Source organism: Canis lupus, chromosome 21 (assembly GCF_048164855.1).
Source record: "Canis lupus baileyi chromosome 21, mCanLup2.hap1, whole genome shotgun sequence".
Classification (NCBI taxonomy): domain Eukaryota; kingdom Metazoa; phylum Chordata; class Mammalia; order Carnivora; family Canidae; genus Canis; species Canis lupus.
In genome coordinates, this window is record NC_132858.1 from 45,576,426 (window position 1) to 45,594,695 (window position 18,270).

An 18,270-nucleotide genomic window follows, 5' to 3' on the forward strand; every position below is an offset into this window, starting at 1 on the left:
AACCTAATTGTCCTTGTCTTTCCCCAAAAGAAAAGAAAATCACAACTTTAAACAACAAAAAGCCACTTGGTCATTTAAGGAATTAAAAAAAAAAAATCAAGAACATGAGTTTATTGGATGAGTAGCCACAAATACAGGGTAAGGAGACTAGAGAATCACTTTTAGTTTAGTTTTTTTTTTTTTTTAATCCTAGACTATTGGGCACACCTCTTCTGCTACTCTAAATATGAATCAGGCTATGTTCATTTCATGCATGATGATAAGAAAGAAAGAACTTGAATCATACAAACCTAAGGGTCACGAGGACCTTACTTCAAGTTAACAATCCTTGTTTTGCTTAATAAGAAGCACTGCACTAACAATTTTTATGCTTTCCTTTTCCAGAGAAGAGTACATTTCAAATAACCATGTCTCTTTCAAGAGTTTTCTAGAATTTCATGGAACAATGACAACTGAGGTTTATGAAGCCCTTGCAATATGTCAGATTCTATGCTCAGCTATTTGTACACATTACCTCATTTAATTCTCCCCAGAGCTCACACAGGTGTTCAATCAGTGCTCCATTTGTGGATGAGGAGAGTAAGGCTTAGGCTCACTCAGGAAGTATGTGAAGTTGGAACTGATCCCAAACCTGTCCAACTTTAAAGCCTGAGTAAGCTGGGATACTTTCTTACACTATTCTTAGCTAATTTTTTGTTTATTTTGTTTAGATTAAATTATATATTTTTAAAGGGAAGCCAACAACTTTGGGTTTGAAATATGTAATACAAGGCAAACACTGGCACGCGAAAAATAAATGTGAATGAGCTTTGTAGAATGGCTAAATTTCATTTACCCAGGCACACAAAGGGCAGATAGTTGTATGCCAGAGAAAAGCCCCTAATTTTATCAATAATAAGTCTGGGCCTCTGCTCCATCCAATTATGACCAAGCAAGTGGGATGATTTAGCTTTAGAGTTCTTTTTCTACCATCAATGCTAATGAAGAAGCTAAGGGTAATGGAAAGAACAATAAAGAATGGAAAACCTGACAAACCAACGAAACCAACCACAGGTTCCATAAATAGCTAAGGCCAACGGGTGACAGGAAATTTAAAGATGATCACAAATGGCAGCACCATTGTGAACAAGGAAGAGTTCACAATTTGTTCTGCATGGCAAGGAAAAGAAAGACTATCTCCAAATTGATGCATATGAGAGGATCTGAGCATAAATGAATAGGACATGACGATAATATTCAGGGGAAAATATTTTGGTTCCAAGAAGCCATTCAAGAACTCATATTCTTCTGGACCATTCTCAGTGGATCTATAACAACACAGACTTATTATAAAGACAAGCAAAACCACCTTGACAGAAGTCCCCCAGCCAATAATCAGCGTCACGCTGTCCTTCCAGCAGAGGCTGCAGGGATACATATCTGGGCGAAGACTTATATCATCCCGGGGCACATTGGTGATTCTCTGCTTTGAGGTGATGTCAAAAATCTTCACACCCTGGAAAATACAATTGCATTAAGCGTCCTCTCCTCAGGAGAAGGAAAGGAAAGGAAAAATTTATTAACAGCCACTGCCATACACCACCAATAACTAGCACTGCAAAATATTGACAGTGTTTATTGAGCACGGCTGGGAGCCATGCAAAAAAAAAAAAAAAAAAAAAAAAAGCTTCTACTCCACAAACCCTGTGAGAACCCACAACAAAAGAAAACCTCTACCCTTCTTCCTGGACAAAAGAGAGTTTATTAGCAGACAGCATCGGTGGCTCAAATACAACACAAATGTGAAATGGACAGATATCAAGCACCACATTTCCAAAATGACAGACAAGTAACACTTCTAATTGTATTGTTCCACTATAGAAATGTGGAGTTTTTTGTTTTGTTTTTTTTTTTAGAAAAGCTTTGAATCTGACAAACCTGCGTTTTCTTTATGTGTAAAGAAAACCATACCTGACATTTTAAAGCATTGAAATGGAAACATCAAGCAAGCAGCTAACTAAAAATAAACCAACAGGTCACAGGTTTGCTTACCTTTAACTGTGACCTGGGAGAAGTTTGAAAAGTCCTGAATAGCAAAGTAGGTTCTGGGAGAAGTCTACCACTTAAAACTGAACAGAACGAATTTACTAAATTATACCCTGAAATCCCAAAAGATATGCCAGATGTCAAAAGCTAATTTTTAAACTTTCTACTCACCCTATCTCATATTGAGTAAAAACCTTAAATAGGAGGCAACACCAAAAATTACAATCTACTTTTTAAAAAGCGGGCTTCTTTTTCACCTGTGATTGTACTGGGAGTAAAACAAGATTGGCTATTCCTGTTCTTGTTCCATAGTGGCTGTTACTTGCCCTTGGCTAACAGGCAAATGGTATTTTCAACACCACATTCCCAATGCAATCCTTCAATTATTAAGATGCCTTTTCATTTTCTTGGCTATTCTCCATGGCTCAGGTTTCTTACTCCAAAACAAAGCCCAGCATATGTTGGGAATTACTCTATTATGAAAGCCAAAGGCAATCTAATCTCTTTAACCTTCCAGGTACAAGGGTGTTTCCACTTGTATGTCTTAGAAAAGACCACCGCAGTCAGTGGCATCCTTCCCTTTGTCACAGCTCTCTCAAGGTGGCCACTTTTCTGGTTCTGAAGAAGAATCAGGAAGATGAAGATGTGCTTTTACCATATTATTGGCCCAAGCAATCAGATGGCCTCTCCACTTCACACTCCTTATGTTCCCTTCCCCTTCGTGCAAAACAGAAGACTTCCATCTGCTCATCCAAGATCGTTCAAATAGCAGCAACTAGGGACAAATATAAAAGATTTTTTAAAACTAAGAAGCATATATTAGATTTCTTTTTTCTTTTTCTTTTTCTTTTTTTTTTTTTTGCCGTTCCACTGAATGATGTTACTACAACGTCAAGCCACAAGATGGCACCAAAATACCAAAATTCATGGAGAAAATACAGATTAGTCAGTTCGTGTAACAGAAAGTTCTTCAAGTGATTGCCCAGAAATTAATTTATTTTGTAACTTGGGAAATCAAAATCTCATAATTTTTTCCTTGAAAGTAAAATACTAGTCATGGTTTAAACTGCAATAGTCAGAGAGCAACCTGTTTTTCATTTAACCCACAAAAAATAATTTAACAATGATGCCTGAAGAGTAATTCATCTCATAAAATAAGACAAACTTGGGGATCCCTGGGTGGCGCAGCGGTTTAGTGCCTGCCTTTGGCCCAGGGCGCGATCCTGGAGACCCGGGATCGAATCCCACGTCGGGCTCCCGGTGCATGGAGCTTGCTTCTCCCTCTGCCTGTGTCTCTGCCCCTCTCTCTCTCTCTCTCACTGTGTGCCTATCATAAATAAATAAAAAATTAAAAAATATATTAAAAAAAATAAAATAAAAAAATAAAATAAGACAAACTTGCTTTAGGATTAAGCTTCTTTAAATAGTTTATAGTTAGCTAGGGTCTTTATTTTAAAAGAAAGAATCTATAATAAAAAATCTGCTGGGGGTCCACCTGGCTGGCTTAGTCAGTGGAGCATGAGACTCCTGACCTGGGGGTTGTAAGTTCTAGCCCCACACTGGATGTAAGAGATTGCTTAAAAATAAAATCTTAAAAAAAAAAAATTCTGCCAGATAAATTTTATTACTAAATTTAACTGGTTAAAATATCTAAGACTGGTGAAAATGTAGTTCTAGTATTTCATGCATTATTGACACAGTATTTTTTCTTGATATATCCAATTTAAATCCCTTAAGACATTTATACAATATAACATATATAATTTATATAATATATAATTTACAATATATAACTTCAGAATGCAATCCTGAAATATATGTTTACCTCTTAAAAGCAATGCTGATGATAGATTCCATCACAGATTTTTAAAAATTCCAATCTTTAGAGTAAATTTCAGTTTATCTTAAGCATAGTCTGTGTCCCTTCCCACCTCTAAAGGGGAAAGATCGGTAACAAGAGAAAGAGAATAAATTCATATTTAATTTATATTTCTTACAGATCTTTCTCAATACTTAGTCTCCTTCAGTCAAAAGGGGCACACACAGACAACACACCAAAACTGTAAAATGAAGTGTCCATCTTCACAAATGCACTGAGGATGGTCACTTTAAAATGACATAAATGTCTGAAGTTCTCTATTATCCATGTAAAAGAAAGGTGGCCTCACATAGTCCATAATGGAGAGGGCTTTTACTGACCATATAGGATCCTGTCTTCCCATCAAATACAAGATATCCTCTTTGCTCTCGAAGCTCTTCCCACCCGTCTCATCCTTTCTCAGTCCAGGTTCTAAGTAAGAAATCACTACTACCATGCCTCCCTGCTCCCAGTTCAAGACCCAGAAATCTGTCCTCTGTCTGTTGATTCTCCCTCTCCCTGGGCCATGATGCAAAAAACACAGTCAAGAAGGTCACTGAAGGTGTTTAGTATTTTGTGACTGGGTAAGTGAAATCTGAGGAAGGAGAAGAAAGCCTGAGAATATAGCCTCCTGCTGTACACATTCCACTAAAAATGGGTAACTAAAAACAATTATATTAAACATGAGGAATTGGTAAGATCATGTCTATCTTCCACCTGTGGTGGATCAGATGGGAAAGGATTTTAAGAAGTGGGCTGTGCCCCCAGAGTGCCCCATAATGACCTGCTAGAAGGAGTGACTGGCTGGATAGCAAGGAGCAAAGTGTGGTGTGGCACGGCATCAGATTCCTCTCCCTCTGATCCCACCTAGGGGTGACCGATGCTGCATGAAAGGGGGACAATCCACACCTGTGCAAGGAAAATTAAATATGACCCAAATTTTAAATTAAGACAACTACTGAACATGACCGAAAGAAAGCGTCAGTGAAGGCCAAGATTTAACTCCCTACAGGAAAAAGCCCATCTGGAAAGGAGCTGGTAGGGTAGGTACTAGCATGCCAAAACACCTTCTGCTCAGTGTAATGGGGTGGAGGTAGGGGAATCAGGGGGAAAACTGCGCTCAGGGACACACAGGCCATGGTCAGCATTGGTAGTGTCATGGGAGTAGCCACTCCTGCTGTCATTTGGCCACACAGCTTGGGAGAAGAAAACAAATGTGCTGGCAATGGGGTGGGGGCCCACCAGTGGCGGCTGTGCACCACAAGCGGTGGGCAGCATTCACACAAACTTTAAAGTGCCTCAGTGATTACAGAAAGCAGGCTTTTAACACGTACATCACTTTCCTGCTGCATCAATGATTATACTCTTTGGAAGCTGTTTCCCCAACAGACAATTGTGTTCCAATCCAGGCACGAAGAAGAACATAAAACTTCCTTCTATCATGTCCAGAATAAAAGATTTGGACAAGTTCTCACAAAATCTATGACACATTTGCAGCAACGACAACTGTGAATACTGAATATAGACTTCTCCCAGTAAATATGAACAAGAAAAGATACCAGCAATATGGAAAAACTCAGTATTTGAAAACAACAGTACTTATAAGAGACATCTCCCTTATTCCCTATCTCACTCCTAACTCCACATGAATGAGATCATCCATCAAGCGGACAAGAACTTTAAAAATAATTCTTCTGTTCTTAGGTGACAACAAAATCAAGCAAATTCACACCCAAAGGATAAGAAACACAAAGTAAAGTTGAAATTAAAATAATATATACTCTATATGGAGTAGGAAAGGAAATCATACTGTGACCAGAGCACTTTTGAAAACGAGAACACAAATGCTGCAAATCTAAACTTCAGGGGATGTGGTTGAAGTTGTAAACAAGGGAGTGAGTCTACAGCTCTAAAAGAAAAGGAACAAAAACAAATGTGCATGCACTAGCTACATGACAAAAACAAAAATACTTTATTGAGAGATGTAACAGGAGAGCTACAGAAATGTGAAGACATATTATCTTCCTGGATATTAAGACTCAAAATTCTCACTGAAGAGCCTTAGTTTTAGTAGTTAATCTGCGATTTTAATGGAAGTGCACTGAAAACCCCAAAGGAATTATTTATAGAACTTCCAAAATGTTATCAATTCATTCTGAAGATATGTGAGAATAATAGGAATTTTTTTTTAATTAAGCAATCTGTGGAAGGATGAGTGTTTGGTAAAATTAGCACATAAAACATAGCAGTGGTCCTAGAAATGAGACAAAGTAAAAAGAAAAGAAAGAACTGACAAAGTTGAATCAAAATGAAGAAGAATGAACTGGGGGTTGGGGCGGGGTGCATATGCTCAGAGAACCAGGTGCCCTTAACTCACTCCCTTTCTGGAAAATCCTTTAGCAGTGGGGGAATCAGTTTTGCAAATGACCCCAGAAGTCCACACCTAGATATTTATGCTCAGAAATGATCAGAAAAATGAGTAAAGAAGTATATAAAGTTATTTATAACAGCTGGGAAATGATCGAGTAAAATGTGGCAGAGCTACATCACCAAGGACTATGCATCCATGACTATACACATATGTTTATTAATGTAAAAAAGATGTTCAGGGCCCATTAAATAAAAAAGCAGATCGAAAAACAATATTAAATATGATGACCTTTAGGGATCCCTGGGTGGTGCAGCGGTTTAGCACCTGCCTTTGGCCCAGGGCGCAATCCTGGAGACCCGGGATCGAATCCGTCGGGCTCCCGGTGCACGGAGCCTGCTTCTCCCTCTGCCTATGTCTCTGCCTCTCTCTCTCTCTGTGTGACTATCATAAATTAAAAAAAAAAAAAAAAAGGATTCTCTCTCTCTCCCTCTGCCCCCCACCCCTTTAAAAAAAATAAATATGATGACCTTTAAACAAAATATGTGTACCCATATATAAAAATCTGATGGATACTTTACAAAGTAATCATAATTAAGTCTAGAAAGAGGTGATAGGAGACTTATTTTTATTTCACTAATTAGTCTGCATGGAACATGTGAATTATTTTTGTGTTAATACGTAGAGGGCTGAAAATCCATTCTCCGATTATGATAATCAGGATAATTTAAGGCAATAGTTGAAACAAAACAGTATCAACGATTCAATGAAACCTAGAGAAAGAAGGAATGTTTGAATCACAGTGAATATGTATTAGAATTTACTCACATAAACTGTAGCTACTTTTTAAATAAAACATTAACTTTAGAAAACTGTTAATGAAGTCTTGTTGCAATTCCAACCAATACCCAAACACATTCCAGTTGAGCCCTTCTGTTGCGGTCGGTGTGCTGTGGCTTACAGCAGGAAGCTGAGGCCGGCTGGACAGGCCTCCCTTTGTCTCCTGCTCCAGATCCGAGGAAAACCTCCAGCAGAGGGCAGGAAGAAAAGGAGGGAGAGAATTCTGAATTCAGCTGGTCTAATGGTTGAGTCTGACTTTCCAGAGTTCTCTTACAATAAATCTTATGTACCCTGCTCTGACATGGAATCAAAGAAACTTCTTCCATAATATTTTTATAGTACAGACGGTGCACGTCATTCTGTGCAACTGATGAGCGCTCAAGAAAAAGGTAGGGGGAGGCTAACATCCTCCTTTCTGTAAAGGAAAACAAATCTCAACTAATTTGCATCACAGTTTTAGACATGATTCATGTTATTATCTGATGTTTCTCAAATAGCAGTAGTTTCAATCAATTTTACCTTCATATTTTGTGGATGAAAAAAGAAGAAATGCTCTGTAAACAAATGGCCTCTAGGAAAGATCTTCGTTTAGAATTCTTTTATAAGTCCTCCTATTTTTTTGGCTCTGATATGTTTTAGGGTCATGCTGGTCCTATCATGGGATAAGGAATACTACAGTTTATATTGTTCAGTGGGAATCATGTATTTACTTTTCATCTCCCCCACACATGGCAAATGCATCAGGGAAAGAAACCACATCTACTTTGCTAGACGCACAGGGCGCAATAAACATTAGATACTGAGTAGGCTTCCCTGACCCTAGCAGTTTCATTCTTTCTCTTACCTTGTTTACTCACACAATTTGTTTGCTGCAGGATGAGCTGCATCACACCCCAAACCTTCCATTTACTCAGCCTTTCATTAGTGATGTCCCTAAGCAATTTTGGATACACTGGCATCTTAATGACGTGAGGCATCCTACACCTCAAATGTTGGTTCAGTTCCCTTTGCTCGGTGGCAGAGGATATAACTTGTACACAACCTATCACAAATTTGGGAAGGACTTCTAAGGTTCACCTCCCTCTATTCAGTTTAGCTGACTACAGTTCCTTCATTTCCGGGATGCCACCCGGCCTCTTGTTTGGTCTGAACGGTGTCTGTGCGACGCTCCACCATCACCACCATGCCCTCTTCTCCTGCTTGTCTAGCCCTGGCCTGCTTCTCTCTCTCTATGTCACCTCCCCTGGCCCCTGAAGCACTTATTTCTGCCTTCCCTCTCCACTACACTTTCTTCCTTACTCACGAGTCCTACTTTCCAATCCATACATAGCAGAAAACCTTAAATGGACCAGTAATCATGGAAGCATTCCCATGACTGTCCTTTGAGACTCTTTAAATTCGAGGAGGCAGCACAGGGGTGGGATTTGATTTACAGCATTCTGTGGGACCCATGGTTGTTTCACACAGGAAGGAAAAGGACCACAAAATCCACTCTCCATTTGCTTTTTTGATCCTAATCTATGGGAATTTCAAGCCGAAACACCCCGTCTGGCAGGAATGCCAAGGAAAGTTCTGCTTCAGTGACTTCAGAAAAGATAAGCTGCTTTTCTTACAAAGAGTCTACACTAATTTAACTATAGCAAAACTATCTGCCTGTATTTCACTGACATTTAATAAAATCTATTTCTTTCTTCTAGTCATAAAACTGCCTAGAGACCTACTGAGCATGAATGTTCTACAAAATATTTTAGAGGGTAACTCATTGCGTGAGCTACCTTTAAAAGCAGCTGGCTAATTTATTTGGTTCATCTTCCACATCCCATAATATTGAATTGTCATTATCACAATACTGAGAGCAATTTAAGCTCAATGGGAGCTAAGTACATAGAAAGGAAAAACTGTTTCCAAGAGGTCTATTTTTTGTTGGAGAAAGTATTCTAGGGCTTTATTTCCCATAAATCCACATTCTGGCAGTCAGCACTCTTGGTACTTATATTTCAATAGGAGCCCTCACATCCTCAGCAATATACTTTATTCTCCTATGCTTTGTGCTGATAAATCTATCTAGTACTTTGCTACACTGGAGTGGTAAGGATGCACATCCCAGAATCTCCCACACATGGGGCGTGATTCCTATCGTGCTGTAATAAAGCCACCGATTCTGGCAACATAACACCTGTCATTACCTATCGTCCACTCTTCCTTGATGGAGGAAAGGGAGTATGATCGGCCCCTTTTTAATCATCTTGTGATCTTTCAAGTATATAAATCACCTGAGTCCGTTAGGCTTCCTAAACACCAGCGGCATTGCTTGCTCTGAGGCAGACAAGGGTGTAGGGAAGAGTGGGCAGTGGGGAAAGCCCATAGGCGTGTCCTGGAAAGCAGGTGCATTACTGCAGGAAGGACCGAGGGGCTTAGAGAAAACAGACTCCATAAAGATAAGACATCAGACTACAGAAGATGCTGGAGCTCAAGGGAAAAAGAGAAATACAGAAATAAAAGGAAAAACCCAGCAAGTTAGAACACGCCCAAGTAGACTTAGTAGAAATGGAGAAATGGCAAAATGATGCGCAGGACCTGTCCTGGAAGCATTTAAAAATCCAAAGTTGGAAAGGATTAGAAATGAAATTTAAAAAGTCAAGAAAGCAGGCAGCCTGGGTGGCTCAGCGGTTTAGCGCTGCCTTCAGCCCAGGGCGTGACCCCAGGGTCCTGGGATTGAGTCCCATGTCAGACTCCCTGCATGGAGCCTGCTTCTCCCTCTGCCTGTGTCTCTGCCTCTCTCTGTGTCTCTCATAAATAAATTAATTAAAAATCTTAAAAATAAATAAAAGTCAAGAAAACAAGAGAGACAAAATTAGCACAGAGAAGATCTGGGATGGGTTTGGCTGCTGACGACAGACAGGAGTCCTGGATATGAATAGAGGTCAGGGTGACCAAGAGTGGAACAACTGGTGCCTCTGTATTGCTTCCTGCTTTGGCCCAGGACCAGAGTTTTAAAACACACAGCTTTCCCAGACGCGATCAAGAAAGAACATAAAGCACGTAGGAAGAGAAAGAGCATTTCCCAGATAGAGTACTGCTTAAATTCAGGGATGATGTGCTGGACGAATTGTAATCCTTCAATCTCCTTTCCCTTAAAGTAATTTAACATGTTTAAAAGAGGTTAAATAACGGCCCCAAACTGCTATGACAGGAAATCTCTGTACACAGATTTCCAGAGCCTGACAGACCACTTGCTTCTGAGTGATGTTTGAGTAAACGCCATGCCAATGCAACACAGGTTTTGGACAAGCCCTTGAAGTTAACCAATCCCGTGAAAACTAGGTAGACAGAACACCACTTTGGAATTTAAGAAACACCCTACCAACACAAGGAATTTAAGAAACACCCTACCAAGCTACAGGTTCAATGAGAACAGAAGAAGCTAAATGCTAAAGGTACCACATAGGAGCAGTTTCCTTTACATTAACATACTGGTGATGACAGATAGACATAGATCTGTGTACCCATCTATATGGGTTTAGCATTAAATGTGGCCACATGTGCGGTAGGCTCCTATTTAAGCCAGCAATCTGCAATGTCTGCATATGCATACGCTCTTTAAGATTACATCTGCTGGGCTGGGTTTAAGGTTGGACCCCTTTAGCAGAAGCGAAAACACAAAAGTCATCCACTGGGTGATTAAACTTGAATTAATGGTCTGTGTGATGCACAACGATCTCTCACTTTAACTACGCATAATCTCAGTTACAGAATACTGGAGGGACATCTTCGCATGGTGGGGATTATGAAAGAGAAATAAAGAAACTGCCAAGTCTTGAGTAGCAGAAAAAGTCACCTCAACACACAGGTTTATGTATTTGAACAAGTATTTCACTCAATTCAAAGTAAAGCAGAAGAGGAAAATATAAAGATCAGGCCACCATCTACAGAAGAAACCAAGTCAACTGAACTTGCCTTTAACAGGGCACACTGGTCTGTCCTTGACAGCCTCTGTGCATGTGGCAGAGCTGATGGTTTGAGGGCAGACTCACATCTCTGTAGGAGCTTATATGTGTCCTGTTTTTACAGGCTTCAGTGTCTACTCTACAGTCTCATTACGACTTCTATATAATGCCTCCCTGGGAACAAGAATAATTATTCCAGATTTAGCCAAAATTGGAGAAAAGGCTGCAGGCTATTCAGTAAGCAGCAATAATTTGTGCTCAAACTGACAATAAATATCAAATGGACAGTCTTCATTGTCCTGGGTTCTATGGTAATATTAAAAGGTGCCCCAAGCAAAGAATACAGTCAGACAAATCACAAAGGAAGATATATAAGTGGCCAGTAAATTAAAATGTTCGAAATTGCTAATAATTTAAAGAAGTTACAAAATAGAACGGACTATCTTTCTTTGTATATCAAATTTGGCAAAGAATATGTGGTGAACAGGTAGTTTCATACATGGCTGGTGTAAATTGGTATGTTTTCTCAAATGCAACTTAGGTGGTGGTATGCATCTAGAGCCTAAAAAATAATCATGATCTCTCCACTCAGTAATCCCAATCCTGAAAATTAGCTCTGGAAAAAAAATTAAAAAGCATAGTGCAAGTTCATGCCCAATGGTTTCTAGCTTCATGACACCATGATTTACAATAACTAAAACCTAGATACAACCTAATTGTCCAATAATATGAGAATGGTTAAGAAAAATTAAACAGATCAATAGGATGGAATACTACATAACCATTAAAGAATGTCTGAGTTAAGATTAGACTTCAACAATGCGGGGAATTCCATGTGATCTGCAATGTTAAGTTAAAAAGAGATCCAAAATAGTTGAGATTACTTTATACCTTCTTTTATTATTGCTTTTTCTTATTATAAAAGTAATGTATGTTTTTTTTAAGATTTATTCATTTATTTAATAGCGAGAAAGTGTATATAAGCACAAGCAGTGGAGAGGGGCAAAGGGAGAAGCAGACTCCCTGCTGAGCAGGGAACCTGGGGTGGGGCTTGATCCCAGGACCCTGGGATCATGACCCAAGCCAAAAGGCAGAGGCTTAACTGACTAGATACCCAGGTGCCCCAGTAATGTATGTTTTCTTTAATAAAAAAAAAAAAAAAAAAAAAAAAGGCAGAAAAATGCCAATGAAGGCCAAAAAGAACACTCATAATCCTGCTCAAATATTATTAATATCACTAATAATTTCATAGGTGGCCTTATACAAATATTAATATATACATAATTTTATTTCTATAAAAAAATCAGACTATACATATATTTTTGTAACATATCTCAATAGAAGCAGTTTAGCAAATGTTGGGCATTTTATTTGTTGCAACTGAGAAAAAGAAAAGCAGACATCCAGGAGGTGGCCGAGCACTCACAGCTAGGCCCTGGTGCTCTCTGGGTGAACATAAACAATTTCACAGAACACCAACATCAGATAAGGCCTTGTGACCATGAAAGATCAGGACAAAAACAAGACCACTCCATAATCAGATCTGAACACAGCCAAAATACGAACATTTTCCAAGTCACATAAATGATCAAGTATCTCCCCACCCTGGCTAAAATGAGAGACCGTTGTGTTTTTGTTTTTGTTTTTTTTTACAAATTATATTTTTAAGCCTTGATTCTTTCCTTCTCCTAGATAAGATTTATTAACATACCCAATGGTAGAATTACTCCTGCTTCCAGAAAGCATCCAATCTAGAATGAAGCGCTGCTCCCTAAAGTCTCTCCCAATCACCTCTCACCAGCCCAAACCTGAGAATTCCTTATAACACTCCATAGTCTTATATCTGGTGGTCTTTGGCTGCAGGGCACTGACACGGCTAATTCACTATTGTTAGACCTTTAATTTATTCCAATTTTCACTGTTACAAGTATCAAAGAGGAATAGAGGCTGGAACTGAATAGAAAACGGAAAGGAAACAAACAATAGGGGAGAAAGTGCAAGGTGAAGGGGTGCAAAATTATCCCACCGTGATACACACATACATTTGACAATACAAACATAACATATGGACATATGTACACGTTCTTCCATCTCAAAGACTTGGAACACTCATTTTCCTACAAAATCACCATTCTGATTAATGGTCTAACAGACTAATTGCTTTCCACCAACAGCATTCCACTCATCTACTTTTGGAAATACATGGCACGCCCTTCCCAAAATCCAGGTACTATGTGTTCATGATTCCTAATGTGGACCTGACACAAAGTTGTGTTCAGGGAGGAGATGTGGGCCAAAGAGTCTCATGACATGACTATGATTCAGTTTGCACTGGTGATGCCAAACCTACAATAGTTGCAATTATGACTCTCTGCTTTAACAGCCTTATCTTAAAAAAAGAAAAAGCTCCAAATTTAACGATGGTACTGATACAGCTTTTATAAAGAGACAGAAAGACACCACCTCTCAGGGTTCAAGACAGTGAAGGTATTAAACCCCATAAGCAAACATGATGAGCAATCTGAACTAGGTAATTATTCTTACACAGTCATTAACTATTCAAAATACTTAAAAAAAAAATCACAGCACTCTCAGCACGCAGAGGAAGATATTTTCAGTAAGGAGCAAAGGATGGTTTGATTGCTCCAGGAAGACAGATGGTAAGTTTTACATTGGAATTCAGGGGGAAGCTACAAACAATATGGAAATATCACATATGGAAAAGTGAGCTGAACTCATTAAAGAAAAAAGGCTTCTACTGTCAACAGCGTTTTGACAGATATGAAACAAGAGAGATCACGGAAGAAAATGAAACTGCCATGGATCCATCCCAAGGACTGTGGGAATCCTGCATGTTGACATCAAAAAAGCAATTAATATTTGAGACAAATGAACTTGATTTTGAAAGCAGTGAAGAATGCCTATTTTTGACATTGAAATGATTTCTACTTTAAGAATTGGATTTCTATTTTCAGCTTCAGCTGGTTCAGTATATACAGAAAACATGCCCAAGTATATGTTTACCACACAGCTATTTCATAACTTGGTTTTACATACCCCAAAACTGTTTGTGAAGGTTATACATGTGTTGTACTTCCTATTAACAGGTGGTTTTTAATCAATTTTGGGATGTTTAGAGCATTAAATAATTTCTCATAATGGGACCAATTTAAAACACAGTACTTGAAGAAATGAAGGTATTTTATGTATAAATGGTTCCACATGCAACCACCAGGATATAAATTTGGTAGTTGCCTGTGAAGTAATGTGTGACAAATGTTTGCACGTCTAAAGCTGCTATCTGACCACCTGTAGAAATACCATCCTTGAGATCCACTGGACAACAGACCAAGCAGGGTAACTGACAGTCGAATCCCTTTTAGGCCCAAGAACCCTGGCTCTGACCTCAGGAGAAGATAGCCAACATGAAAGGAAGACCTCTCCATGTCACATTTAGTGGTTCACTGGGCTGTCGGGATTCTAAAAAAGATCTGCATTAGTACAAAAAGCAGCTCTGTTAAATCCCCTTCCAGAAAAGATTCGGAACACAATCTAGACAAAAAGAAAAATGAATGTAATCTGAATCTGCAGATCACTGTTGGAAACTTACAGAAGCTAGCTGATGTTACACACCCGCCCTTCAGGTAAAACCTGCCACAAGCCTTCAGCGCTGAACAGTGAAATGCTTCTCATTTCATGCACACAGACCCTTTCCTTGTTTGCGAACTGACATTTTCTAGCTTACAAAGCAACCTGTCCCTGCGGCCAGGTCCCCTCATTCTATCCCACCACAATGCCAAACAGCTGACTATCTCGTTTCTAAAAATGAACTTGGCTGCAAACAGCACTGTGACAATTTAATAATTTGTCAGTCGTAGAACAAACTATTATGAAGTGTATTTCAGAGTTCAAAGGTAAAGGTCATAGGAAGCTAAAGTTTATCTGCTGACAGAGAAAGTTTAGCAATTAAAAAAAAAAAAAAACCTAGGTAAGATCTGCTTGACAGACTTATTTCTAAAATAGAAACCTCATTGCTATGCTCATGTATTAGAATTTTTGCTACACAAGAGGTTACACTTTTTTAAAAATCCATAGGTTCACGTGTCTGAAAGCTCTCTCCAATGGCACTTTTAAGAAATGTGCCTTTTCTTTCCTTTTTCTTTTCTCCCAACATGAAAACAAAACAGAATTTAGAATAAGCTTTTTATGCTCATGTGTCAAGCAGTGGAGACCATAAATCCAGCTATGGCATTCAACTACTGAGAAGTTACCTTGAAAACCTAAAATAAAAGTTTATGCCAAATAGAACTATAGCCTCCTCTTCCTACTCCCTGGTGTATAAGGAGCTATCTCTAAAGACCAAAACAGCCAGAACCTTAAAAGGGAAATATCAACAAATGTGTCAAACTACAGACTCAAGTTTTTTCTGCTATGTTGCTGTTTTGTGGGGTTATTCTGAACTGTTTGTTCCAATTACTTGAAAAAAATGTTTTTATAGGAATTATGATTTTAAATAAAATGAGAACAACTAAAATAGTAAATTAGGCATCGCTTTTAATTTTTCCTGTGAATATCCCACTGTAGGGCTTCCATTTTCCAAATTTTGTTTCTCTAGTCCCTGTGCTACTTTCACCAATGCTTACAGAAGTTGGCATATAATTCAAAGACTCATTTAGCTGTCAGTCTAAGGAAGATCGGTGTTCTTAAGGGTTAAGAATGCCTCTATTCCAGATTTCACCTTCATCTGGCTAGAATAATTTCTCTTTCAAAGGCAGAAGATCATAACCTCTCAGTTAATGCAATATTTGTCTTTACTCTCTTTTCTCTCTATAGGATCTGCCATCTGCCCTAATCAGAGAAGTCTCGAGATCTACGATATATGATTATCGCAGTCTTATCACCATTTGCTAAATGCTCGACTCTTCAAACTTGCTCTGCTTAGTTTACAGTGCTAGATGAAAATTGCAGTTGGAAAGATCAGAGTTACAACTGGGCCAATGTCATCTTGTGTTTCTTATTTTTCAAAGGTACAAAATGCCATAACTTTGTTATGAAGCAAGCAGATCTTCCTAAAAACCTGCCAACACTTTCAAGATGAAAATGATCATGTCACAGTAGTGACCCCCCTTTAATGTCACCTTCTCAAAGCTTTTTCATTTTTAAAATCAAGGATACATTCCTTAATGAAATCAGAAATATTCCCTGAAATATTTTCAAATAAATAAATGTGTTTTATAACAAAACACATTAATGCCAAAATCATGGAGCATAAGTGATCTTTAAAAGTGCATACCAGGGGCACCTGGGTGGCTTAGTTGGTTAAGTGTTTGCCTTTGGCTCAGGTCACGATCCTGGGGTTCTGGGTAGAGCCTTCCACCTGGGCATCCTGCTCAGCAGGGAGTCTGCTTCTCCCTCTCTCTCTGCCCCTCCTCTCTGGTTTTTTTCTCTCTCTCAAATAAATAAACAAAATCCTTTAACAAAAACAATTTTTTTTTAATAAAAGTACCATATACACACAGAAGCAAGAAATAGCTCCAGGGATTTCTGCAAACCACACCAAACTCATGCACATTTTGGAAACCTCTGGTTATTTAACTGCATACAGAGAGGTCATTACAGTTTATTGAACAAACACTACTTTTTTACTGCTTAATAAATACATATTTATATAAGCAACTTAATGGATCCAGGGAAATCAGTCGATAGTTTGTACAAGTCCCTAAATGGAAGACACATTTACATAGCAATGTTTCTTAAGCCTCTAACACACATAAGAGAAATTATAACAGCTTTTTAAAGAGCAGCTAATTTGTTAGTCATCACACAAATAATTACAGCAAAATTAGTGACTCTAAAACCTAAAACGGGTATTGGCACAAGGATAAATATACATAGATCAAGAAAACTGAGAGACCAGAAAAAAATTCTAACATTTATGATTACGTGATTTTTGACAGAGGCCAAGACAATGGCAAAAAAAAAAAAAAAAAAAAATCATCTTTTCAACAAACAAGGCTGGAACAAATAGATATCCATATGTAAAAGAATGAGCCTGGACTCTTCCTCACACCATACACAAAATTAACTCAAAGAAATTCTAGACCTAAATTTAAGAGTTAGAACTACAAGAGTCTTAGAAAAAAAACACAGGCATAAATCTTCATGACCTTAGATCAGGCAATGATTTTTTAGATACAACACCAAAAATATAAGTGTCCAAAAAAAAGGGCAGGGTGGGTTAATGGGACTTCATTGAAATCTAATATTTTGATACCTCACAGATACCATAAGTAAAGTGAAAAGACAGGTCACAGACTGGGAGAAAATATTTGCAAATCACGCACTGATAAAAGGCATGGATATACAATATATAAAAAAATTTTTTCACAGGTATATAATAAAAAAACAAAGAGCCCAATCCAAAAATGAGTAAAGAATCCAAAGAGACATTTCTCCAAAGAAGATATACAAATGGCCAATAAGCACATGAAAAGATGCTCAACATCATGGACAATGGAAATCACAACAATAATGAGATACTAGGGATGCCTGGGTGGCTTAATGGTTGAGCGTCTCCCTTCGGCTCAGGGCATGATCCTGGGGGTCCTGGTATCAAGTCCTGTATCAGGCTCCCCACAGGGAGCCTGCTTCTCCCTCAGCCTGTGTCTCTACCTCTCTGTGTCTCTCATGAATGAATAAATAAAATCTTTAAAAAATAATAATAATGAGATACCACTTCATACTCAGATGGCTATAATCAAAAAGACAGATAAAAATGAATGTTGGTGAGAGTATGGAGAAACTGAGGCCTTCATATATTGCTAATGAGTATGTACAATGGTGCAGCCACTTTGGAAAAGTGTGACAACTGAATAATATACTTTAAACTTTATGATATGCAAATTATATATCAATAAAGCTATTAAAAATCTTAAAAATTGATCTAGTATCACTTACAATGACATGTGTAATCATATGCTTCTTCACATCAAAATTCTTCACACATGTACTTTTATCAATCCCAATATACTGAGTCCTTTATATAATACATTAGCCCTTTTGTGTGTTTTTTGTTTTAAATTACTTTAATCCAAAAATTCTAATCAGGTCCATATGACCTGATTTGTTTTTATTTTACTTATCTTTCTTATGTACATATAATTAAACATCTTTTTGTGCTTGAGAAGAAATGTCTACAGATGCCTTTCTGGAGAAATGAATAGGAAAAAAGA

The 18,270-nt window shown here is 38.2% G+C and overlaps 1 protein-coding gene across 3 annotated transcripts in view; it reads right to left on the reverse strand.

Annotated features, from left to right (window-relative positions):
* Positions 1-18,270, reverse strand: part of VPS41 (VPS41 subunit of HOPS complex) — a 167,146-nt gene that overhangs the window by 65,017 nt on the left and 83,859 nt on the right. For 2 of the 3 annotated variants that reach the window (XM_072791622.1, XM_072791621.1), the window contains exons 8-9: positions 2,681-2,800; positions 1,349-1,495 (exon numbers count right to left, since the gene is read on the reverse strand). The exons of the other annotated variant lie outside the window; for it this stretch is intronic. In XM_072791622.1, coding sequence (XP_072647723.1) covers positions 1,349-1,495; positions 2,681-2,800 — 267 coding nt within the window. The remainder of the gene's footprint in view (positions 1-1,348; positions 1,496-2,680; positions 2,801-18,270) is intronic. 3 annotated transcript variants of the gene reach the window in all.